Raw genomic sequence first — 26,016 nt, 5'->3', positions numbered from 1 at the left:
ATAGTACAGTGGTTACGACGCCAGCCACATGCACCAAGGGTGGCGGGTTCGGGTGGTGCCTGTGGCTCAAAGAAGTAGGGCGCCAGCCCCATACACTGGAGGTGGTGGGTTCAATCCCAGCCCTGGCCAAAAACTGCACAAAAAAAAAAAAAAAAAAAGTGGCGGGTTTGAACCTGGACTGGGCCAGCTAAACAACAATGACAACTGCAACTAAACAATAGCCAGGTATTGTGGTGGGCACCTGTGGTCCCAGCTACTTGGGAGGCTGAGGCTAGACAATCGCTTAAGCCCAGGAGTTTGAGGTTGCTGTGAGCTGTGATGCCACAGCACTCTACCGAGGGCGACATAGTGAAACTCTGTCTCGAAAAAAAAAAAATTAAAAATCACTGCACTAGAAAATGTCCTCTTTTTTTTCGAGGATTTTTTTTTTCCCCTCGAGCTGGGGTCTTATTTTTCTCTGAGGAAAAGGGAAATCAATAATGAAAACTGCATTGACTATTTTAGGAAAAGCCAATTCAATTATATTACATTTGTAAAACTTACAGATTATTAAATTAATAACTAAAAGACATTTTTAACTAATTAAGTTTGGAGCTATATTTGGGTTTTTAAGAAACCTCACAATTGATCGTTTATTACTACAGTCTTCTGGTTCAAAAGCCCTTATATTCTAGTCCAGCATTCTTAGCATTATCTGTGCCAGCAATCCCTCTGAGAACCTGTCAAGAAGCTATAAATCCACCCAAAGAAAAATGTAGATATACACATGTAAATATACACCAAAATGTAAAGTTTCCAGGATTTCCAGAACCCTTGAAATACCAGATTAATAATTCCTGCTCTAACCCATCAAGCACTGATGACATTTTACATTAAGTAACATACACAGCTTTACAAATTGTGCTCATTTCAATAAATCTGCCCTTTTGATTGCTTCCCCCATTATAGTAACTATTTACCAGAAATACATGTAGCCAACAGCAACCTATTGCTATACAATTCCTAGTATCTATAATTATTAAAAAACAACTTAAAATAAGTAGCAGACTTTTTGTTAGTGGGTGGTGGGTTTTTTACTGAATTATTTATTTTATTTATTTATTTATTTATTTTGAGACAGAGTCTCACTTTGTCACCTTTGGTAGAGTCCTGTAGCGTCACAGCTCACAGCAACCTCAAACTCTTGGGCTCAAGTGATTCTCTTGCCTCAGCCTCCCAAGTAGCTGGCACTACAGGTGCCCGCCACAATGCCCGGCTATTTTTATAGACGGGGTCTCACTTGGTTCAGGCTGGTCTCAAACCAGTAAGCTCAGGCAATCCACCCGCCTCACCCTCCCAGAGTGCTAAGATTACAGGCATGAGCCACCTCACCCAGCTGAATTCTTAATCTAAGCAGATATTTGATGGATAATTTTCCATTCTAACCAACATAATTAAAACTAAGGCCATTAGGATAGAATTCAAATAGACATAAAAAATAGCAATAAACCACCACCCCAAAGCATCAACTGGAAAAAAATACCTTTTAACATATAAAAAAAGAGAGAGAGAAAGAAATTTGGGTCTGGGATAGAAGGCACAGCAGAATATTACCCATCTGTATAAGGTATCCAATAAGGGGTGGGAGTGGGGAGAATCACAAAAGCTTTATTGGAAAGAATAAAAAAATCCAAACTAGGGCGGCGCCTGTGGCTCAGTGAGGAGGGCGCCGGCCCCATATGCCGAGGGTGGCGGGTTCAAACCCAACCCCGGCCAAACTGCAACAGAAAAATAGCCGGGCGTTGTGGCGGGCGCCTGTAGTCCCAGCTGCTTGGGAGGCTGAGGCAAGAGAATCGCGTAAGCCCAAGAGTTAGAGGTTGCTGTGAGCCGTGTGACGCCACGGCACTCTACCCGAGGGCGGTACAGTGAGACTCTGTCTCTACAAAAAAAAAAAAAAAAAATCCAAACTAGAAAATAAATGAGCCTAAAGGAATTAGGAAGCCACACAAGAGAAGAATTCTAGGACAAAGTTGTTGGTTAACATAGTGTCAAATTGGGCGGCGCCTGTGGCTCAAAGTGGTAGGGCGCCAGTCCCGTATGCCGGAGGTGGCGGGTTCAAACCCAGCCCGGCCAAAAAACCCACAAAAAACAAACAAAAAAAAAACATAGTGTCAAATTATTCATGGAAATAAAAGAGTTTGAGGACCCAGCAAATGTCTTCCGACTCAGTATTTAAGCTGTTCCTAGAGCAGTTTCAAGAGAGTGGGGAAGCCAGAGTTGGATAGCAAAGGATTCAGAAATCGGTGAAGTAGCAAGGACGGGAACACGTTGCAGGCAGACTAAGTCTTCTGAAACCTCGGAAGGTCACATGATAAAAGGGGATAGCAAGTGAAGAGGATCATGACAAAGTCAAGAGACGTTTCTCTGCTTGGTGACCCTGTGCTGGGCACTGGGGACACAGATACATGGCACGCCCCCATGCTCCAGGAGCTCATAGCCTAAGGAGAAGCAGGTGTAAATTATAATTCATCTACAATGGAATCGGCACCGAGCGAGGACTCTGGGAAAACAAGGGCGGCACCTCCTACCAAGTCCAGGATGGCAAGATGCTTCCTAGAGGGTGGTGGCTGAACAAACTAGTAAAGAAAAAGGAGTTATCTGGCGGTGCCTGTGGCTCAAGGGGTAGGGCGCCAGTCTCATATGCCGGAGGTGGCAGGTTCAAACCCAGCCCCGGCCAAAAAAAAAAAAAAAGAAAAGAAAAAGGAGTTATCAAGCCAGAAGAGAAAGGAATTCCAGTCAGACTGGGCGTCACGAGCAAATCCATGAACAGCTGCTGTGCTGTGGGTAACGTGAGAGGCTGGGAGTGGCAGGGATATTGCAGTTTCCCAGGAAACAGTACGTGACATCATCGGGAGGGAAGACACCAAGGCTGGTAGCTGGCAAGGTGAGCAAGGCAAAGGGCAGGGAAGCAGAGTGCCCAAAACTTTACTGAAATAAGTGGCCACGGGCTGCAGACGAGAGACATTATCAGGACACCAACAGAGTGAGAAAACAGGGAGACAAAAGGTCCAGAGACCCCAGAGAGACCCCAGCAGAGACACCCAGGGCGGGGGGCGGGGCAGACAGAACGTGCAAGGCAAGGGACCAGGAAAGCAGAGCCCAAGGGAGAGTCTGGAGTCTGGGGTCCTGGAGGTGGCAGTAATAGTCACAGGAGTGGAAGAGGCAGAGGAGCCTCAAAGCCACCATGGGACAAGGTGAAGTAGCTGGGGCAATCCTGCCAGTGAGCATGGGAAGGTTGCAAACCAGATACTGCGGCTGCAACCAAAGAGAGAAAAACAGGAATAATGTGGTCATGGAGCCATAAAACCTAGCCCTGACTTTAGCTGGCAGCCCCGGGCAAGTCATAAACTTCTCCCAGGCCACCTTTTCTGAGTCTCCATTGTATGGTCATCTAAATTGCTAAAATTATATTGGATAGCTTTCCCATGTAGAAATGATAGTGTTAAGGCTGAGAAGGTGTTCATCAATTTCGTGGAAGAACTGTCTTTATTGTATTTCCAATCAAAATTCACAAATGTTACATAAGTGACTTAATTTTGTACAGGACCTTAACAATTGCAAAGCATTTTACATCTACTTCCTAATATAATCCTAACCAGCACCCTGGGCGAACTCTGTAATTCCTGTGTTATATATGAGGAAATGGGAGACTCCACAAGGCTAAAGCAATTGCAGCTTTGAATCAGCAAAGTAAATCTTTTTCTCCCAATACAGAGACTCTGTTTGGCACACTTCATTGAAATTACCCATGCCTTATTAACATTTGAGTTTTGAAAATTCAATCCTTCAGCATGTAGCAAAGTGCCCAGTAACTGTACTAAATTTAAAAACATCATTCCAACAGATTACCTGATAACTGAAATGAATCAAAGAGACTAGATTAAACTTTCATAACGCTGAGAGAAAGCTTTGTCAATGAAAGAAAATCAAAACAAGTTTTTATATATACTTATCCACACTGTTCAGTATAGAATACGGAAAAAAAAAGTCTTAATCCAATCCACCTACTCTTGTGTAATCACTGCAAGTAGAACACTGAGTCCAACCAGTAATTTCATTTTCCTGATAATGAGTCCTTTCTCTTTGATCACTCCAGATAGTACTGAGTTCCCAGATTATTAATTATAATACCCAGTTGATACCAACTACATACCAACATGACTAATCAAGAAAGCAAAGAAATTCCTTGGTACTTAACGGGAAGAAATAAACTTCAATTATTTATGAATTATCCTTTCCTTGTTAACTCAGCCATTAAAAGCCATTTTATATTAAAAGAATGTTATTTACTTCCTGGATGATTGCAAAAATCTCTTATCTTATTTTCTTTTTCTTTTTTTTTCTTGAGACAGAGTCTCACTATGCTGCCCTCGGTAGAGTGCCGTGTGGTCACAGCTCACAGAAACCTCAAACTTTTGGGCTTAAGCGATTCTCTTGCCTCAGCCTCCCGTGTAGCTGGGATTACCGCCAAGCCCTCTTATTTTATTTTCTAAATGACTGTCAGTTGCTTCTTTTCTGAAAAACAGATCTGGTTTAGTTAAAGGAATTTACGTATACCTTTTCAAGGCACACAACTTTGTAAGTTAATTCCTAGGAAAGTTGAGTGCAATAGACTTTATGTTATATAGTCATTGACAAAAAAGATCTTTCTTTGTTTTCACTCCATAACCATTTAGCACTTTGGGATCAACTGGCAAAAATTTATAAACTCATAAATACACAATATATTCTATAAATACACAATATATTCTGTAGGAAATCTTCCGCTCTACATGCCCTCAGGTATACAGACTGCCCTATATACCTGAGTTCCGCAAAAACCAATCAGATCAAAAGATAATTACTGAGCAATTAATGTGTACATGGCCCAGTACTAACAGTAGTAACAGTAGTAACATTTCACCTAGCAGAAAAAATAAAATACCTGAGCATCACATTTTAGTAGGTATCCTCAAGAACCAACTCTGTAGTATTGTGCCTTTCAAATGGAAATATTTAAGATTTCCATTTAGAAATTGAAGAAAAAGATAAAGATTGCTTTCTATGTGACCAAGTAAGTTTACCGAAACTGGGAATACAGATGGCACTCTTCCTCAAATGTTTAGAGAGAGGGGGAAAAAAAGGCACACACAAAAATCCACATGTAAGTACAAAAAAATGAAAGCAGATCCCCATACAAAATCAAAACTATAGATGAATACTAAATGTGTGACCTGAATCCTGTCATATCAGGTAAAGTTAATGCCCTATCACTGCTGGTTCATCCATTTCACTTGGCTGTTAACCACACAGAGATAACATTTAAGAAATACGCAACATGGCTGGGCATGGTGGCTCACACCTGTAATCCTAGCACTCTGGAAGGCCGAGGTGGGTGGATTGCCTGAGCTCAGGAGTTCAAGACCAGCCTGAACAAAAAGCAAGACCCCATCTCTACTAAAAAAAAAAAGAAAAACTGAGGCATGAGGATCGCTTGAGCCCAACAGTTGGAAGTTGCAGTGAGCTATGACACTGCCACAGCACTCTACCCAGGGTGACAGCTTGAGACTGTCTCAAAAAAAAAGAAAGAAATACGCAAAAATTTCTATCTTGACCAGACAGAAATGGTCATGCCCCAGAGCTCCAGCCATGATGAGCCCCTTCATTACTTGGCAACAATGCCTACAAGCAGATCTGAGGCCTTCGGAAAAATTATCCTAGGAGGGAATTTGATAGAGACTCATTCACAACAACCTGAATTTGTGCTTTCTTTATTTCTTAGATCCTTATTCCGATGAGTTCATTCAGCTCACATTGCAATTCAGACTACAAAATGAAAGAGGTAAACATGTCCTTTGTGGTGTCATGGGCAGGATCAATTCAACTTCTAGATGAACTACTCAAATTAATTTTCAAAGATCCAGACTACCTGAGCAAAAAGTGCGTGCACAGCAATCCCCCTGGGCAGATCACATGGTTCGAACATTTTAATACCAAAATATAAACAACACTACAATACTCACTTTTAGTTTCTTGTTCAGTTTACAGCAGTATCTGTACACCATTGCCAAGTTCAGAGGTCCAAAATCTGCATAGAAACTAAGACACAAGAAAACAAACAGAAAATGTAATATTTAGTAAAATCTTCAGTGACATCGATGCTCATTTTAATCTTAATAAATGTATAATCAAATTTCAATTATCTTCAGGAATAAGGGTCATTGCATAACTATTTTGATTCATGGTAATCCAAATAACTATATCTCACCCCACTAACACCCTCCAGCTACTCTAACCAGTCTCTTAATGGGGAACTAGCAGGAGAGTTTTGAGTTCCACCTTCTTTTATCTCCCTGACAGGCCCTTTAAGTATTTGAAAAGGAAACAAAGAAAGAACTAACGTGAATAGAGGGAGGACATGGCCTAACCTACCTGCTTTTATTTATCATCTACTTAGTCACAAATTTAGCTTCTCTACTTTGGATGACAATTCCAACTATTGCACTCAAATTCGCAAGAATCTTAAATCCAGCTTTCATTCCCCTTTCCCACTAGCTGCTCTCCCTCTCTCCACCTCTTTGCTTTTCCTGGGTATAATCACCAGTCTAAAGATCTGCTCTTTTTTTTTTAAGACAGAGTCACACTCTGTCACCCTGGATAGAGCGCCATGGTGTCATCATAACTCACAGCAACCTCACACTTCTGGGCTCAAGCAATTCTTTTGCCTCAGCCTCCCAAGTAGCTGGAACTACAGGCGCCCACCACAATGCCCTGCTAGTTTTAGAGACCAGGTCTCACTCTGACTCAGGCTGGTCTCGAACCTGTGAGCTCAGGCAATCCACCCACCTCGGCCTCCCAGAATGCTAGGATTACAGGCATGAACCATGTCTGCTCTCTTAACCACCGTATGAATTTAACCTGCCCATATCTGCTCTCTTAACCACTATCATGAATTCAACCAACGACCTATGGAAAAGAGATGTCTCCACTTGAGAGCCAGAATCACTCTTCTCCATCTTCGGTTGACTGCTGGACCACCCACTCACAGGTTTTTCTATCACTTGGAACTCAGAATGTCTAAATTCCACGCAGTTTTCCCTCTTATCAGCCCCACAGACTAAAAAGCTTCTCCCAGTCCCTCAGGCACGAGACCTCTCGATCACAATAGACCAACAAATAAATATTTATTTTTTATATATTAAGCCACGACTCCAATTCATTCCCTTCCCTTCCTGTTCCCCCTTCAGCAACAGAAATTCAGATCCTCTTCATCTCACACCTGAGCTGTCTGAAATCTCTTTCCTTCCCAGTCAGGCTGTGTCCACAATAGAGATTCATCTTCATAAAATCTCACTGCCCACACATCCTCCCACTATTCAAAACTGTTTAATGGCTCCTTACTGTCTCAGAGTAACTCTTTGGCCCAGTAAGCAAAGCCTTACACAACATTTCCCTAGCCTCCAGGCTGATCCTACCTCTTAACAGGTCCCATATGTAATCTTCATTCCCCGATACTCCACACACGGGCTTGGTGTGGTGGCTCACACCTGTAATCCTAGTACTTTGGGAGGCTAACAGAAGGACTGCTTGAGGATAGGAGTTTGAGACCAAATATTCTACACATAATTCTTTTTTTTGTTTTTTTGAGACAAGGTCTTGCTTTGTCACCCAGACTAGAGTACAGTGGTGTGATCACAGCTCACAGCAACCTCAAACTCCGGCTCAAATGATCCTCCTTCCTCAGCCTCCCAAGTAGCTGTTGATTACAAGCATGTGCCATGACACCCAGATAATTTTTCTAGTTTCTATAGAAATGGGGTCTCACTCTTGCTCAAACTGGTCTGAAACTCCTGAGCTTAAGTGATCCTTATACCTTAGCCTCTCAAAGTGCTAGGATTATGGGCATGAGCCACCGTATCCAGCTTATGTATACTCTTAATCCAAGCCTGCTCACATTGGTCTCCTCGCCAAAGGTAGCCTCTTTTTTTGTTTCTGCTACACTCTAGCTTCCTCAAAATCCAACCATCCTTCTCCAGGAAGCCTTTTCAGTCCCTCAGGGAATAGTGAACTCCTTTCAGAGTTTTCTTTCTTTTTTTTTTTTTGAGACAGAATCTCACTTTGTCATGGCATGACAAAGTGCCATGGCATTATAGATCACAGCAACCTCAAACTCTTGGGCTCAACTGATTCTCTTACCTTGGCCTCCCGAGTAGCTAGGACTACAGGCACCTGCCACAACACCCGGCTATTTTTAGAGGTGGGGTCTTGCTCTTCCTCAGGCTGGTCTCAAACCTATAAGCTCAGGCAATCACTTGCCTCCACCTCCCTGAGTGCTAGGATTACAGGATCACACCTTACAGGATCACGTACAGGATTACATGAGCCAACGTGCCCTGCCCCTCTCAGAGTTCTCAAAACTTGCCAAGTCACTCTTTTGGTCCACAACACATATTACCACATGTTGTAAATTAAGTGTAGATTCTACTTGCTCAACTCTGCCAGGGACTGTATCACTTGAAAGAATGCCCTATACTAATACAAAACTTTAAAGAGTAAGTATTCATTATGAATAGTTTGCTCGTTAATGCTCTAAATTCAACTTAGCCTAGAGAATGTTTCTAAAAAACCACCATCAAGTTTCTTACAATCCATCCCAAAAAGACCTCTATTTTGAGAAAGTCATTTGATTTAATTTTCTGCCACCCAAAATTACACTACCATAACTATGTCATTATGCTACCTAAAATCTGCCATTAGCCACTTGCCTTAGTTAAATAAAGAATACTGAACTTATTCAGGCAAGTTGGTAATATTTTGGAATTTATACTCCAGGTAGCACCAAAATTGGCTGTCTCTGTACATGGGAAGGTATGTTCATGAAGGAAGATGGAAGTGCCAAAGAAGAAAACCTGCAATGATATGGAATAAAAGTTCTAGTGTAGAGACTCAGAAAGGGGAAGGACATGAATAATGAGAAACTACCTAATAGGTATAATGTACTTTATTCACGTGATGGATACCCTAAAAGCCCTGACTTGACAATGTAGCCATGTAACAAAATTATACTTGTACCCCATAAATTGTTACAAATTTTAAAAATAAAAAATAGAAGACAAAGAAAAAAGAAATAAAGTTCTTGATTTATTTCTAAAGTTCCCAGTGTGGTCCTCTGCTGTGTATATAAACAAAATACCCATGCATCCAGAATGAGCTCTATCTATAACCCAGTTATTAACCAGCCGAAGGGCTCACACCCATAGCACAGTGGTTACGGCCCATAGCACAACCACATACAGTGAGGGTGGCGGGTTCGAACCCAGCCCAAGCCAGCTAATCAACTGCAACAAAAAAACAGCGGGGCATTGTGGCAGGCGCCTGTAGTCCCAGCTACTTGGGAGGCTGAGGCAAGAGAATCACTTAAGCCCAAGAGCTGGAGGTTGCTGTGAGCTGTAACGCCATGGCACTCTACTGAGGGTGACATAGTGAAACTCTCAAAAAAAAAAAAAAAATTAACCAGTCCAAGACCAATGAATAAGAACTCACTGAAGGCCGAGCCTAGTGGCTCAGGCCTGTAATCTAGCACTTGGGAGGCCGATGTGGGTGGGCTGCCTGAGCTTACAGGTTCAAGACCAGCCTAAGCCAGAGCAAGACCTCGTCACTAAAAATAACCGGGTGTTGTGATGGGTGCCTGTAGTCCCAGCTAGTTGGGAAGCCGAGACAAGAGAATCACTTAAGCCCAGGAGTTTGAGGTTGCTGTGAGCTGTGACGTGACAGCACTCTAACGTTTGACAAAGTGAGACTCTGTCTTAAAAAAAAAAAAAAACTCACTGAAAAGAGTACAGGCCAGCCATTTCCCCAACAGCATTTGCCCACTTTGTGTCTTTGTATCACATTTTGGTAATTCTCATAATATTTCATATTTTTCATCATTATTATATCTGTTATAGTGATCAGAGATTAGTGGTCATCAATGTTACTGTTGCACTACAAATCGTGCCCATGTAAGGTGGTAAACTTAATTGATAATACTGTGCATGTTCTGAAGGTTCTGCTGACCAGTCATTCCTCCACCTCTCCCAGTCATTAGATCCCCCTACTCCCTGAGATGCAACAATATTGAAATGAGGCAAATCAATAACCCTTTAAGAATCACACATCCTCAGCCAGGCATGGTGGCTCACACCTGTAATCCCAGCAACTTAGGAGGCCAAGGCGGGTAGATTGGTTCAGCTCAGGAGTTCAAGACTAGCCTGAGCAAGAGCAAGACCCAGTCTCTATTAAAAATAGAAAAATTAAAAAAAAAAATAGAAAAATTAGGGTGGCGCCTGTGGCTCAGTCGGTAAGGCGCCGGCCCCATATACCAAAGGTGGCGTGTTCAAACCCGGCCCCAGCTGAACTGCAACCAAAAAATAGCTGGGTGTTGTGGCGGGCGCCTGTAGTCCCAGCTACTCGGGAGGCTGAGGCAAGAGAATCACTTAAGCCCAGGAGTTGGAGGTTGCTGTGAGCTGTGTGATACCATGGCACTCTACCGAGGGCCATAAAGTGAGACTCTGTCTCTACAAAAAAAAAAAAAAAAAAAATAGAAAAATTAGCTGGGCATTGTGGCAGGGGCCTGTAGTATAGCTACTCGGGAGGCTGAGGCCAAAAGGATCAGTTGAACCCAAGAATATGAGGTTGCTGTGAGCTAGGACACCACAGCACTCTACCCAGGGCAAGAGAGTAAGACTCTGTCAAAAAAAAAAAAAAAAAAAAAGTCATACATGTCTCAGTTTAAATCTAAAGCTAAAATTGATTAAGCTTAGGGAGGAAGGCATGTCCACAACCAAGAAAGGTGCTTGTGCCAAACAGCAAGTTGTGAACGCAAAAGGAAAATTCTTGAAAAAAATTGAAAGTGCTGCTCCAGTAAACGCACAGACTATAAGAAACCAAAATGGTCATATTGCTAATATGGAGAAAATTTTAGTGATGTGGACATAGGATCAAGCCAGCCGCACCATTCACTTACACCAAACCCTAATCTAGAGCAAAGTCTTAACTCTCAATTCCAAGAAGGCTGAGGGAAGCGAGGAAGCTGCAGAGGACAAGTTTGAAGCTAGCATGGGTTGGTTCCTCAGGTTTAAGATCCACAGGAGAATTTCAGCATTAACAGGAGTTTGTAAGAAGCTGATTCCAACCCTCATGGCTGGCACTGAGGGGTTCACGATTTCAGAGGAGTAAGTCACTGCTGACGTGGTGGATATACCAAGAGAAGTGCAGCCTGAAGGAGTGGCTCAAGTGCTGCGATCTCCTGGTAAAACTTGAATGGACGCGTAGTTGCTTCTTATAGATGAGCTAAGAAAGTAATTTGTGGAGAGAAAATCTACTCCTGGGGAGGAATCTGTGAACATTATTGAAATGGCAGCAAAGGATTTACAATATTACATAAACTTACTTGATAAAGCAGCATGGCAGTTTGAGAGGACTGACTAATTCTCCCAGTTCTACTGTGGGTAAAATGCTATCAAATGCCATTGCAAGCTACAGAGAAATATTTCCTCAAAGGAGGACTCGATTGAGGCCACGTGTAGTGGCCTCACTCCTGTAATTCTAACACCCTGGGAGCCTGAGGTGTGATGATCACTTGAGCTCAGGAGTTCCAGACCAGCATGAGCAAGAGCAACACCCTGTGTCTACCAAAAAGAAAAATGAACCAGATGTCATGGTGGGTGCCTGCAGTCCCAGCTACTCAGGAGACAGACGCAAGAGAATCACTCGAACCCAGGAGGTTAAAGTTGCTGTGAGTTAGGCAGATGTCATGGCACTCTAGTACCCGGGGCAACAGAGTGAAACTCAGTCTAAAAAAAAAAAGGAAGGAAGAATCCATCACGTCACAAACTTCACTGTTGTCTTATTTTTATTTATTTTTTTTTTTGTAGAGACAGAGTCTCACTTTACTGCCCTCGGTAGAGTGGGCATGATGTCACAAGACTCACAGCAACCTCTAGCTCTTGGGCTTTCGCGATTCTCCTGCCTCAGCCTCCCAAGCAGCTGGGACTACAGGCGCCCACCACAACGCCCGGCTATTTTTTGGTTGCAGTTCAGCCGGGGCTGGGTTTGAACCCACCACCCTCAGTATATGGGGCCGGCGCCCTACTCACTGAGCCACAAGCGCCACCCCAATGTACATATCTTAATTAAAAAGTACTTCATTATTTTAAGAAACTGCCAGCATTACAGCAACCTTCAGCAGCTACAACCCCATCACTCAGCAACCATCCATCAAAGCAAGACCCTCCACCAGCAAAAAGATTACAATTCATTAAAAGCTCAGATGATTGTCAACTTTTTTTTTTTTTGATAGAGGCACAGTCTCACTTTATCGCCCTCAGTAGAGTGCCGTGGCGTCACACAACTCACAGCAACCTCCAACTTCTGGGCTTAGGCAATTCTCTTGCCTCAGCCTCCCGAGTAGCTGGGACTACAGGTGCCCGCCACGACACCCAGCTATTTTTTTTTTTTTTTTTTTTTTTTGGCCGGGGGCTGGGTTTGAACCCGCCACCTCTGGCATATGGGACCGGCGCCCTACCCGCTGAGCCACAGGCGCCGCCCCAGCTATTTTTTTTTTATTGCAGTTTGGCCGGGGCTGGGCTTGAACCCACCACCCTCGGTATATGGGGCCGGTGCCCTACCCACTGAGCCATAGGCGCCGCCCGATCGTCAACATTTTTAATCAATGAAGTATTTTTTTTTTTGGAGACAGAGTCTCTATTTGTCGTCCTCAGTAGAGGGCCAGTGACGTCACAGCTCACAGCAATCTCAAACTCTGGGGCTTAAGTGATTCCCCTGCCTCAGCCTCCCAAGTAGCTGGGACTACAGGTGCCCGCCACAACGCTGGCTATTTTTTGGTTGTAATTATCATTGTTGGGCTGGATTCAAACCCTCCAGCTCTGGTGTATGTGGCTGGCACCCTAGTCTCTGAGCTACAGACGCCGAGCCATCAATGAAGCACTTTTTAATTAAGATATGTACATTGGGGTGGCACCTATGGCTCAAAAGAGTAGGGTGCCAGCCCCATATACTGGAGGTGGTGGGTTCAAACCCAGGCTCGGCCAAAAACAGCAAAAAAAAAGATATGTGCATTGTTTTCTTAGACATAATGCTACTACACAGTCCTGGGAAACAAAAAAATTCATGTGACTTGCCTTATTGCCATATTCACTCTGCTGCGTGGTCTGAAGCAAACCTAGACCATCTCCCAGGCTTTCCTGCATACAAATATGTCCCTACGAGCACTGATCAAGGCAATCTTCTTTCTCTAAAACAAAGATTTCCTTGTCCTTGGGTAAATGGAAGCAAGACTTTTGACTAATAGGTCTTGTTTTTTTCTACTTGAACATGAATATTGACACTGGTAGAATTTGAAGTTAAATCCAGAACTTTTAGTTATGGTTATTTGACCTTTTTAAGCTTACTTTGAACAAATTTCAGAAATGCACAAAGAACTCAAATCATCTAATTCCCGCTTCAAACTATCCATTACAAGCCAACTTCAATGTCAAATTCATAGCTGCAGCGTTTCCAACAATAAGGCTGGAAAAACCACGTGTACTTTTGGAAGGAATATGGTTAACAGATGATCCTACTTCACCCCACGCCAGGAAAATAAATTAGTATATCCAATAACATAGGAAAAAGTAAATAAAATGCAGACCTCATCCTTACGTAGATCTGCACTCTCCAACAGGACAGCCATTAGCTATGGCTATTTAAATTTAATTAAAGTTAAATAAATTAAAAATTATCCTGTCACTTGAAATGTATTCAAAAGCCACATGTAGCTAATGGCTACAGGCTGGGACAATATTCTGGGCTGATGGACAATACTGATCAAGATGAAAAGATAAGACAAGAACAAAAATAGCTGTAAAAGACGAGAGAAGCTGCCAAGTACCATGAATGAGGCATAGACGAAATATTTGAAGACAATTAATATCCTTTCCCTTCAAGGGCCCATGTATTTCCCAGAAGTGAGATTAGGCCCTGGTAATTTTTATCCCCTTTTGGTCAAGGGGATCAGATTTCCAAAAAGCCAGTGTAAGAACTGGACCTGGGGGGAATAGAAAAAGAGGAGATACAGTTCCCTACTTCTTTGACTGTCCCTTAAAAAGAGGAGTTGCCAAAAGAGCAGGATGCTATCCAAAGACAGCCACAATAAAGAAGTTACACCTGGGGCTGCGCCTGGGGCTCAAAGGAGTAGGGCGCCAGCCCCATAAGCCGCAGGTGGCAGGTTCAAACCCAACCCTGGCCAACAACTGCAAAAAAGAAAAGAAGAAGAAGTTACACCTTTCTTGGCCACAGCCCTATGTTAAAGGTGGAGAAAAAACAAGCAATATCTGGAAGCTCAGACTTCATATCCCACAAAAAGAATATGCTTCAAGTCATTCTAAGAAATTCAGTCAAGGGCGGCGCCTGTGACTCAGTGAGTGGGGCGCCGGCCCCATATGCCGAGGGTGGTGGGTTCAAATCCAGCCCCGGCTCAAACTGCAACAAAAAAATAGCCGGGCATTGTGGCGGGCGCCTGTAGTCCCAGCTGCTCGGGAGGCTGAGGCAAGAGAATCGCGTAAGCCCAAGAGTTAGAGGTTGCTGTGAGCCGTGTGACGCCACGGCACTCTACCCGAGGGCGGTACAATGAGACTCTGTCTCTACAAAAAAAAAAAAAGAAATTCAGTCAAAAACTTTGCACTAGATCGGCGCCCATAACTCAGAGGTTAGGGCACCGGCCAAATACACCAATGCTGGCAGATTTGAACCTGGCCTGGGCCTGCTAAACAATAACTACAAAAAAAAAAATAGCTGGCGTTGTAGTGGGTACCTGTAGTCTCAGTTGCTGGGGAGGCTGAGGCAAGAGAATTTCTTTTTTTTCTTTCTTTTAATTTGGGGATAACACAAGGCATTAGAGAAGCCATTCCCACACCCATGTAGTTTATACTCTTGACTGAGAGAGCTGTAGTCCCAGCTCTGAGGCAGAAGGATCACTTGAACTCTGGAGTTCCAGGCTTCAGTGAGCTATGATCATGCCACTATACTCCGTGTGGGGGACAGAGCAAGACCATGTCTCAGAGCAAACAAACTTCTCATAGTGCTGAAGGCTGGGAAGTCCACAGTCAATATGCTGGTAGATCCAGCATCGGGTAAGGGTCTGCTTCCTGCCTCAGAGACAACTGCCTTCTCCTGTTCACACCGGGGGAGGCCGGAAGGGAGGAGAGAGAGAGAGAGAGACAGAGAGAGAGGGAGGGAGGGAAGAAGGGGAAAGAGGGGGGAAGAGAGGGAGAGAGAGAGAGACAGAGAGAGAGGGAGGGAGGGAGGGAAGAGGGGAAAGAGGGGGGAAGAGAGGGAGAGAGAGAGAGACAGAGAGAGAGGGAGGGAGGGACGGAAGAGGGGAAAGAGGGGGGAAGAGAGGGAGAGAGAGAGAGACAGAGAGAGAGGGAGGGAGGGAGGGAAGAGGGGAAAGAGGGGGGAAGAGACGGAGAGAGACAGAGACAGAGATAGAGAGAGAGGGAGGGAGGGAAGAGGGGAAAGAGGGGGGAAGAGAGGGAGAGAGACAGAGACAGAGAGAGAGGGAGGGAGGGAAGAGGGGAAAGAGGGGGGAAGAGAGGGAGAGAGACAGAGACAGAGATAGAGAGAGAGGGAGGGAGGGAAGAGGGGAAAGAGGGGGGAAGAAAGGGAGAGAGACAGAGACAGAGAGAGAGGGAGGGAGGGAAGAGGGGAAAGAGGGGGGAAGAGAGGGAGAGAGACAGAGACAGAGATAGAGAGAGAGGGAGGGAGGGAAGAGGGGAAAGAGGGGGGAAGAGAGGGAGAGAGACAGAGACAGAGAGAGAGGGAGGGAGGGAGGGAAGAGGGGAAAGAGGGGGGAAGAGAGGGAGAGAGAGAGAGACAGAGATAGAGAGAGAGGGAGGGAGGGAAGAGGGGAAAGGGGGGGAAGAGAGGGAGAGAGACAGAGACAGAGAGAGAGGGAGGGAGGGAAGAGGGGAAAGAGGGAGGAAGAGAGGGAGAGAGACAGAGACAGAGATAGAGAGAGGGAGGGAGGGAAGAGGGGAAAGAGGGGGGAAGAGAGGGAGAGAGACAGAGACAGAGAGAGAGGGAGGGAGGGAAGAGGGGAAAGAGGGAGGAAGAGAGGGAGAGAGACAGAGACAGAGATAGAGAGAGAGGGAGGGAGGGAAGAGGGGAAAGAGGGGGGAAGAGAGGGAGAGAGAGAGAGACAGAGAGAGAGGGAGGGAGGGAAGAGGGGAAAGAGGGGGGAAGAGAGGGAGAGAGACAGAGACAGAGATAGAGAGAGAGGGAGGGAGGGAAGAGGGGAAAGAGGGGGGAAGAGAGGGAGAGAGACAGAGACAGAGAGAGAGGGAGGGAGGGAAGAGGGGAAAGAGGGGGGAAGAGAGGGAGAGAGACAGAGACAGAGAGAGAGGGAGGGAGGGAAGAGGGGAAAGAGGGGGGAAGAGAGGGAGAGAGAGAGAGACAGAGATAGAGGGAGGGAGGGAGGGAAGAGGGGCAAGAGGGGGGAAGAGAGGGAGAGAGAGAGAGACAGAGATAGAGAGAGAGGGAGGGAGGGAAGAGGGGAAAGAGGGGGGAAGAGAGGGAGAGAGAGAGAGACAGAGAGAGAGGGAGGGAGGGAAGAGGGGAAAGAGGGGGGAAGAGAGGGAGAGAGACAGAGACAGAGATAGAGAGAGAGGGAGGGAGGGAAGAGGGGAAAGAGGGGAAGAGAGGGAGAGAGACAGAGACAGAGAGAGAGGGAGGGAGGGAAGAGGGGAAAGAGGGGGGAAGAGAGGGAGAGAGACAGAGACAGAGATAGAGAGAGAGGGAGGGAGGGAAGAGGGGAAAGAGGGGGGAAGAGAGGGAGAGAGACAGAGACAGAGAGAGAGGGAGGGAGGGAGGGAAGAGGGGAAAGAGGGGGGAAGAGAGGGAGAGAGAGAGAGACAGAGATAGAGAGAGAGGGAGGGAGGGAAGAGGGGAAAGAGGGGGGAAGAGAGGGAGAGAGAGAGAGACAGAGAGAGAGGGAGGGAGGGAAGAGGGGAAAGAGGGGGGAAGAGAGGGAGAGAGAGAGAGACAGAGAGAGAGGGAGGGAGGGAAGAGGGGAAAGAAGGGGGAAGAGAGGGAGAGAGACAGAGACAGAGAGAGAGAGAGAGGGAGGGAGGGAAGAGGGGAAAGAGGGGGGAAGAGAGGGAGAGAGAGAGAGACAGAGAGAGAGGGAGGGAGGGAAGAGGGGAAAGAGGGGGGAAGAGAGGGAGAGAGACAGAGACAGAGATAGAGAGAGAGGGAGGGAGGGAAGAGGGGAAAGAGGGGGGAAGAGAGGGAGAGAGACAGAGACAGAGAGAGAGGGAGGGAGGGAAGAGGGGAAAGAGGGGGGAAGAGAGGGAGAGAGAGAGAGACAGAGATAGAGGGAGGGAGGGAGGGAAGAGGGGCAAGAGGGGGGAAGAGAGGGAGAGAGAGAGAGACAGAGATAGAGAGAGAGGGAGGGAGGGAAGAGGGGAAAGAGGGGGGAAGAGAGGGAGAGAGACAGAGACAGAGAGAGAGGGAGGGAGGGAAGAGGGGAAAGAGGGGGGAAGAGAGTGAGAGAGACAGAGACAGAGATAGAGAGAGAGGGACGGAGGGAAGAGGGGAAAGAGGGGGGAAGAGAGGGAGAGAGAGAGAGAGACAGAGAGAGAGGGAGGGAGGGAAGAGGGGAAAGAGGGGGGAAGAGAGGGAGAGAGAGAGAGACAGAGAGAGAGGGAGGGAGGGAAGAGGGGAAAGAAGGGGGAAGAGAGGGAGAGAGACAGAGACAGAGAGAGAGAGAGAGGGAGGGAGGGAAGAGGGGAAAGAGGGGGGAAGAGAGGGAGAGAGACAGAGACAGAGAGAGAGGGAGGGAGGGAAGAGGGGAAAGAGAGGGGAAGAGAGGGAGAGAGAGAGAGACAGAGAGAGAGGGAGGGAGGGAGGGAAGAGGGGAAAGAGGGGGGAAGAGAGGGAGAGAGAGAGAGAGACAGAGAGAGAGGGAGGGAGGGAAGAGGGGAAAGAGGGGGGAAGAGAGGGAGAGAGAGAGAGAGACAGAGAGAGAGGGAGGGAGGGAAGAGGGGAAAGAGGGGGGAAGAGAGGGAGAGAGAGAGAGACAAGGGAATCTCTTAAGCCCAAGAGTTTGAGGTTGCGGTGCACATTGACACCACTGCACTCAGGGCCACATAGTAAGACTCTGTCTCAAACAACAACAACAAACGTTGCACAGCCAGGAGCAATTTAGAACAAGTCTTCAAAAGTCACAATTGTCAGAGGCAAATACTATTAAAGACAAAATTCAATCTTAAAATCATTTGATATATTCTTTCCTTACAATGCTTATGTTTAAAAGAATGTTTATGTATTTAAAATAATAGTTTTACATACCTCTAGCTTTCTAACTAGATAAATACATTTCCGAAAATGTCAAGATCACTAAAAAAAAAAAAGTCATAGCTATGACACCATGCCGGGTTATCAGCAACTTTGGTATAATAAAATGCCATAAATAAAGAAGCCACCTTCCCATGACATGCTTCTTTATCAGAATCTTCTTCACCCAAAGTGGGGGGAAATGGAAACACATTTATAATCATTAGTTAAAAGAAAATATCAAAATGAAAATCAATTGATAATCAAATGAAATAAGTCAAATGTGCTAGAAAGTATAAAACACGTATTTGGGCAACTTGGAACAAAGGCAGGAGAATGAGAGCTGGGCTCAGAATGGAAGCGAGAAAGGGGAGGTCATTAACAGGGAACAAAGAAAAGGGGGAGAAAGCAGAGATAAGCCCTGGGCTCCTAAACTTGAAGGAGCCGGATGGTGTCTCTCCATTCCGGCAACTCCTAGGAGAGGCCTCCAGAGCCACAGCCAAGCCCCTGCTTGTCGAGGCAGAAGGGAAGAGTATTCTGGTCTCATTGGGGTGGAGGGAAAGCTTGGATATATCAGCTTCATCTGCAAGTGAGGGGGTGAATGAGCAAGTGAATCTCTCCACCTATTTTCAAACTTCCTCTGGCAGAATTGGAAAATTATGGGTCGATAATTAAAATGAAACTCATGAACTGTTAAGTGAAAATCAATCTTTTATTCAGTAAGTGTAAATAGCTAAAATCAAATTCTTTCTTGTTTTGACAGGAAAGAAATTAAAGGAATTGGAGCATTCGGAGCCCTCAAAGTGGAGGAAGGGAATGGGGAAGAGGAGGGTCATCTCCGTAAGGGCATGACAAAGACATGGGGGACTAGGCTCAGGGCAAGTGTTTGCCCACTACCGAACAAGGGATGGTCCTGGAGATCTGAAAGGAAATACAAGCTGGGGCTAGCAGCCTCTTTGTCATACCCAGGATGTCTGTTTCACAAGAGCTGTGAAGTTTATGAGGTACCAATATTTTATTTTATTTTTTTATTTGGTTTTTCTTTGTTTTTTTTTTTTTTAAGATAGGATCTTGCACTGTCACTCAGCTAGAATACAGAGGTGGCATCATAGCTCCCTGTAACCTCAAACTCCTGGGCTCAAGCAATCCTCTGGCCTCAGCCTTCCACATAGCTGAGACTACAGGTATACACCACCACACCACATACGGCTAATTTTTTTTTTTTTTTTTTGACACACAGTCCCACTTTGTCACCCTCAGTAGAGTGCTGTGGCATCATACATCACAGCAACCTCTAACTCTTGGGCACAAGTGATCCTCTTGCCTCAGCCTCCTGACTACAGGCGCCCACCACAATGCCTAGCTATCTTTAGAGACGGAGGTCTCACTCTTGCTCACACTGGTCTCAAACTCCTGAGCTCAGGCAATCTACCCACCTCAGCCTCCCAAAGTGCTAGGATTACAAGTATGAGCCACCAAGCCCGACCCACACATCGCTAATTTTTTTTTCATTGTTTATAGACGACTGAGTTTCAGTTATGTTGTTCAAACACATCTCAAACTCCTGGCCTTAAGCAATCTTCCCACCTCTGTCTCCCAGAATGCCAGGATTATAAGTGAGAGCCACGGGCTGGGCCTATCATTGTTTTTCTAATAAACTATAATATAATTGAATCCTCCCAGAAGAATCACTGTTTGAAACCCTATTATACCTTATTCTGCATATTAGAAGCTTCATGTGAAAATTTTCAATTCCTCAGCAAAAAGATAAGCTACATTCCAAGCAATTAAATTTCTCTTTTTTTTTTGTAGAGACAGATTCTCACTGTACCACCCTCGGGTAGAGTGTCGTGGTGTCACACAGCTCACAGCAACCTCTAACTCTCGGGCTTATGCGATTCTTTTGCCTCAGCCTCCGGAGCAGCTAGGACTACAGGCGCCCGCCACAACGCCCGGCTATTTTTCTGTTGCAGTTTGGCCGGGGCTGGGTCCGAACCCGCCACCCTCGGCATATGGGGCCGGCGCCCTACTCACTGAGCCACAGGCGCCGCCCAGCAATTAAATTTCTTAATTGAGACAGAGTCTCAATTTTTGTCGAGGAGGATTCACTCAACAAAATGTAGAACTACCTCATCTGAGCAAGGCCCTACAAGTTAGCATATTAATCAGAGAGTGTTGCAAAAGAAAAAAATCTAAAAACAATTCAACTGCTTTAAAAAATTGGTGAAAAAATTCTTTAAGATCACTTATAAGGCATGACAACCTTTTAATTTTTTATCAGCACTGCTGATATTTTTTGTTTTGTTTTAGCAGGCCTCGGCCATCTTCAAACCCACCAGCCCCGGTGCATGTGGTCGGCGCCCTAACCACTGAGCTACGGGCACCCAGCCACACTGCTGATATTTTTTGGCTGTTTACCTACTCACACAAGTGAATATCTACCAAAAGCCTGCTGACCACGGTCCCTACCACTTACTGAGAAGACGGGCAGTGGTATTACAGCATGGTAAATGCTACAATGGCAGCAATAGCACCGTGAGATTTTACACGTATGTGGTATGTACACAATTGTGGTGAAATTAATCAGCATTGCTTCTGGGCTAGACACACCACCTGGTATTTTCCCCATCACTAGAGTACGGTCAGCACCCCTCCAGTCAGATGATAAAGTTCCTGCACACACCTAAAACACACAACGATCCCATTTCTAACTGCTGAGTGAAGGCTAAGCCCCGACGGGGGCCCAAGACTGAGTTTTCTGCTCAAGCCCTTACAGCATAAACCGCTTGCAATCACCCCAAGGCTGACTTCCTGGGGAAGCCCGGCTGCATATGTAGCAAGCTCTCACACACACAGCAGTCTGCCCTAGAACTAAAGCCCACAGCGAACCAAGAGGCTCCAGTCCCCATCTGGTCACGCAAGGTCCCTACTCTGGTGTCTCATCCTCTCTGGGACTCCACACCCTCATCTATCAGGGAATTAAATGGCTCTGCCCAGCTGTCACATCACATTATGTATCACGATTCTAGCTATTATATGTACATATTATACAGCCTATGACTGTGGTTACCCCTATTAGACAAACCCACCCATCAATTCGAACGTTCCTCAAGGCCAGCTGCACTCTGGCCTCTCGGTGTGTTAGGTCTGGGTCCAGAAGGCACTTCCCTCAAGGTGTGTCCTCAGGGCAGGAGAACACAGCTCTACCCCTGAAATTCACTATGCTTCTGTGTGCCCACAGGAGAGAAAGCAGCTTCATATACTAGAAACCTTGACATGGTTAGTATTTACTTATCTGCATAAAGTGTGACATTCGTAGAGATCATAGAGGAAAGAGAGGACCCTATCCCAACCCTCAGTCCTGCCCTTTGCTGTACTGCCGAGGTTTTAGGGAAGCCCAGGTATGCAACAGGAGAGTCTGGGGAACCCTTCTCCATTTAGTACCTGCAGGTAGCAGGGTCACGGGAGCTTCAGCTGCTGCTTTGGGGGACAGGGCGAGAGTGTTGCCACTGTGGCTTAAAGCAAAGGACATATCACATGGAACCAAGGAACCTTCCAGCATCAGGGTCTGTAATTCTGAGACTTCCCTCTTTGCAGAGAATTAATTAATGAAAACTCCCTTTAGAGACTCAGATTAATGAAAACAAAAGGAGATGTTTTCAGGAATGCACTGGTAAGATTAAAATTCACTCCCACAGATGCCTTCCCCAGCAGTGTAAATTAAGCCCATTATTCAACAGCTGGTACTGAAGGCAGGCGGGCCACGTAGGCTGCAAATGTGTGGCTTAGGTAGGAAACAGCGTGATGACTGACACCCTACATTTTACAAAGTGGCCGAGGCTCTGAAAGGAAAATAATGACTGTAGAACTTTTGGTGATGATCCCATTACCTCTCTAAACTCTTGAAATTGAAACCAAAACCCTCAGGGGTGGTGCCTGTGGCTCAAAGGGGTAGGGCACCAGCCCCATATGCCAGAGGTGTTGGTTTCAAACCCAGCCCCGGCCAGAAACTGCAAAAAAAAAAAAAAACAAAAACAAAAACAAAAACCCTCGACCTTACCTGCCAGGCCCCTCGCATCTCTCTTTGGGGTCTTCTTATGCACCAGGCCCCCCATTGTGTTACTAGTAAGCTCCAACCACAGGTGCTTTCCGTTCCTGCCACCCTTCTGGGGCCTAGTTAACATTTGCTCATCCCTTAGGTCTCAGCCCCACTCACAACCCCTCAGGGAATTCTCCTTTGACCGACATCCCTCCCAAAGGGTCCATTGTCATATGCTTCCAAAAACCTGTGGGTCCTTCCTTCAGAGTATTTATAAAAAATCTTATGTCCGAACATTTAATTTATATCATCCCTACCGTTCACTGGACTATAAGCATCTTGAGAATAGGGCTGGGTTAAAACAGACTCACTGTTGTGTCCCTAGCACCTGGTACAGAGATAACTGAGCAAATAAACAAAAGATTGTCATGTGGTTGGTTCACCTGCAAATAGACTTCCTTCTTCCATTCTAATCCTAAACAGTATACGAGGTTAATTGTGGGGAAAGATATGTATCACATCTTATCAGCTTTGGGTACAAAATAGGACTAAATAGACAAAAAGAACAAAAGTGACCTAGGAAGGGAAGATAAGGGGACGGAGAGTAACAAAGTCTGCTGCCCCTCTCCATGCACAGAAGGTGCTCTTGGGCTTAGGTGATTCTCTTGCCTCAGCCTCCCGAGTAGCTGGGACTATAGCCGCCCGCCACAACGCCTGGCTATTTTTTTGTTGCAGTTTGGCCAGGGCTGGGTTTGAACCCACCACCCTCGGTATATGGGGCCGGTGCCCTACTGACTGAGCCACAGGTGCTCCTCAAGGCCCACAGTGTTTTATGAGCCCACCATGCACAGCTTCCCAGACTAGACCTTTTTAAATGTTTTTCTTTGCTTCACACAAAAAAACATGAAAAAATGTTAACATTTCAGATTTATTCCACAGGTGAGAAGCAATAATTTGGTATCAGAACTAATGTAAATGCTACATTATTAATGCCACCCTCCCTTAAAAGGGAGAAAAATATATATAATAAGAAATCAGTTATACAAGGATCTCTGATTTACAAATCTCAACAATCCAGGATATAAGTGAGATCATAAGTAAGCCAAAAACAAAGTTGTATTGTTTCTTCTAAATCCTGCCTCAAACCCACGCCCTTTAACTATGTTTATAAAAGAGGCACAGTGTCATGCAGCGTCTATTTAGTCTTATTTTGTTCCAAATAAATAAAATGTGAAGTCTGACTTCCATGCCCACAGTATATTAAGCTCATCAGCAGACCACAGAGAAGAGGCAGTTATAAGTGGCTGGTACGTTAACAGTAAGGCCACAAGCTCCCCCAGCACAAGCAGCACTAGAAAGTACTCAACTCACAGCAGCAAGTTATCAACTAAAAAAAAAAAAAAAAAAAAAGACAGGCCTGTAATCCTAGCACTCTGGGAGGCCAAGGCAGGTGGATTGGTTGAGCTCACAGGTTGGAGTCCAGCCTGAGCCAGACCAAGACCTCATCTCTAAAAATAGCCAGGCACTGTGGCAGGTGCCTGTAGTCCCAGCTACTCTGGAGGCTAAAGCAAAAGGATCATTTGAGCCCAAGAGTTTGAGGTTGCTGTAAGCTGTGACATCACAGCACTCTACCCAGGGTGATAAAAGAAGACTTCATTTCAAAAAAAAAAAAACAGAATAAATTAAAACCACTTAATGACACAAGATGTTTAGCAAACAGGGGCTATTTGACACATGAGCAAAGGACCTTTTATTCCTTAGGAGCCCCTGAAATTCTCCCTGAATTACAGGGAAACCATTCAACCAATTGATTTATATTGATAGAATCCAAGTATTACAAAAAAAAGTAAATCATGAGCAATAAAGTCATTTAAGAAGGCAAAAATGTAGATTCATTTTAGAAAGGTTTCCATAAATTATTAAAAATATAAAACTTCTTTGATATTTCAAGACATAAATGTCCACTTCTCTGTAAAAGTTGCTTCACTGAAATGCTACCTTCCCAGACAAACAAAAGTATATCCATCATGTCCAAAGTACATCAATCACAGTGACCAAATTTGAAAGAAACCACTTTTTCTGGTTCTCAAAAGAAATTTAAATTTTGTAACAAAAGAAGTCGAAATTGGCCAATGCTCCAGTTTCTCACTATGAATGAACATGTTTAAGACCAAAATATTTAATTAATTAATTAATTAATTAAGGAAATATTTTATTCAAAAACTATAGTTCACACCAACTAATCCTTATGAAGGAATTCACTGTCAACCATTATAATTGTGAACAATTGCCAGATGTTTCCACACTGTCAAGAACTAGGAACATTACATACTTTCAATAAATAGAGCAATATTTTTGTTGGCTTTCATTCAACATATCATTCTGAGATGGTTTCAGAAGTATTTAGTTGACTATAATATCAACTTTTTTTTAAGTAAACTAAAACTAAAGCTTTAAAAAAAAATGTTAAGAAATAATGAATTCCATGATTAAGCATAGAAAACCCAACTCAAATCACAGGGTCATAAAGGAACTTGAGATCAGCTATCTTACTCACCTCTCCTGATTTTAATTTTTTTATTTTTTTTGAGACAGAGTCTCACTCTGTCACCCTGGGTAAAGTGCCTGTGTTGTCATAGCTCAGAACAACCTCAAACTCTTGGGCTTGAGCAATCCTTTTGTCTCAGCGTCCCAAGTAGCTGGGGATACAGGCATGTGCACCCTACTCAGCTAGGTTTTTCTATTTTTACTAGAGACCAGGTCTTGCTTCTGCTCAGGCTGGTCTTGAACTCCTGAGCTCAGAAAATCCACACGACTGGGCCTCCAAGAGCTAGGATTACAGGCGTGGGCCACTGTGCCCAGGCTCTCTTGATTTTTAAACAATATCTAAATATCCAGGAAAAGCACTGTCTATTTTCTGCTAAAAGATCCCAAAAAAGAAAGACTCCATTGTAAAAACTCCCCCTTTTTACTTCCTATCTCCCATCCACAAAACAAAACAGATAGCAAACAGGCAGTTCCTCCTTCTAACTTACATACTGCATCTTAAAGGTATCACTTTCTTCCATTGGCCACGCCAGAAACTTTGAATTCACCTTTAATTCCTCCTTCCCACCCCCATCTGGCCAGTCCCAAATCCATTCAGTCCACCCCTTCTAGACTCTTCCCCAGGCGGCCTTTCTGTCCCCCATGGCTACAACCCTAATAGAATCCTGCCTCAGCCTACCTTCCACGACCCCCACCTCCTAGCAGAGTACTCATTCTAAAGTAGAGCCCCGACTGTTCTCTCTGCCATTCAAAAACAAGCAGAACTGACCAACATCCAAACAGCTTTCCACCATCCAGGCCCCACATAAGTGTCCAGCCTCACCTGTAACTGCTCTCCATTCAAATATTATACCTCTCTGGCTCGGCGCCTGTGCACAGTGGTTACAAGCGCCGGCCACATACACCAAGGCTGGCATGTTCGAACCCAGTCCAGGCCAGCTAAAACAACAGTGGCAACTACAACAACAACAACAAAAATAGCCGGGGTTCATGATGGGCACCTGTAGTCCCAGCTACTTGGGAGGCTGAAGCAAGAGAAT

At 45.0% G+C, this 26,016-nt stretch overlaps 1 protein-coding gene across 5 annotated transcripts in view; it reads right to left on the bottom strand.

Moving 5' to 3' along the window:
• Positions 1-26,016, bottom strand: part of CDC14A (cell division cycle 14A) — a 205,876-nt gene that overhangs the window by 169,546 nt on the left and 10,314 nt on the right. For 4 of the 5 annotated variants that reach the window (XM_053592084.1, XM_053592087.1, XM_053592083.1 and 1 more), the window contains exon 3: positions 6,042-6,117. In XM_053592084.1, the coding sequence (XP_053448059.1) occupies positions 6,042-6,117 (76 nt within the window). Of the gene's footprint in view, positions 1-6,041; positions 6,118-26,016 lie in introns of those variants that run through there. The other variant, XM_053592086.1, reaches the window with a different exon arrangement.

This window comes from Nycticebus coucang, chromosome 5 (assembly GCF_027406575.1).
Source record: "Nycticebus coucang isolate mNycCou1 chromosome 5, mNycCou1.pri, whole genome shotgun sequence".
NCBI lineage: Eukaryota > Metazoa > Chordata > Mammalia > Primates > Lorisidae > Nycticebus > Nycticebus coucang.
Note: the sequence above shows the minus strand (reverse complement) of the source record. Positions and strands in the feature narration are given on the sequence as shown.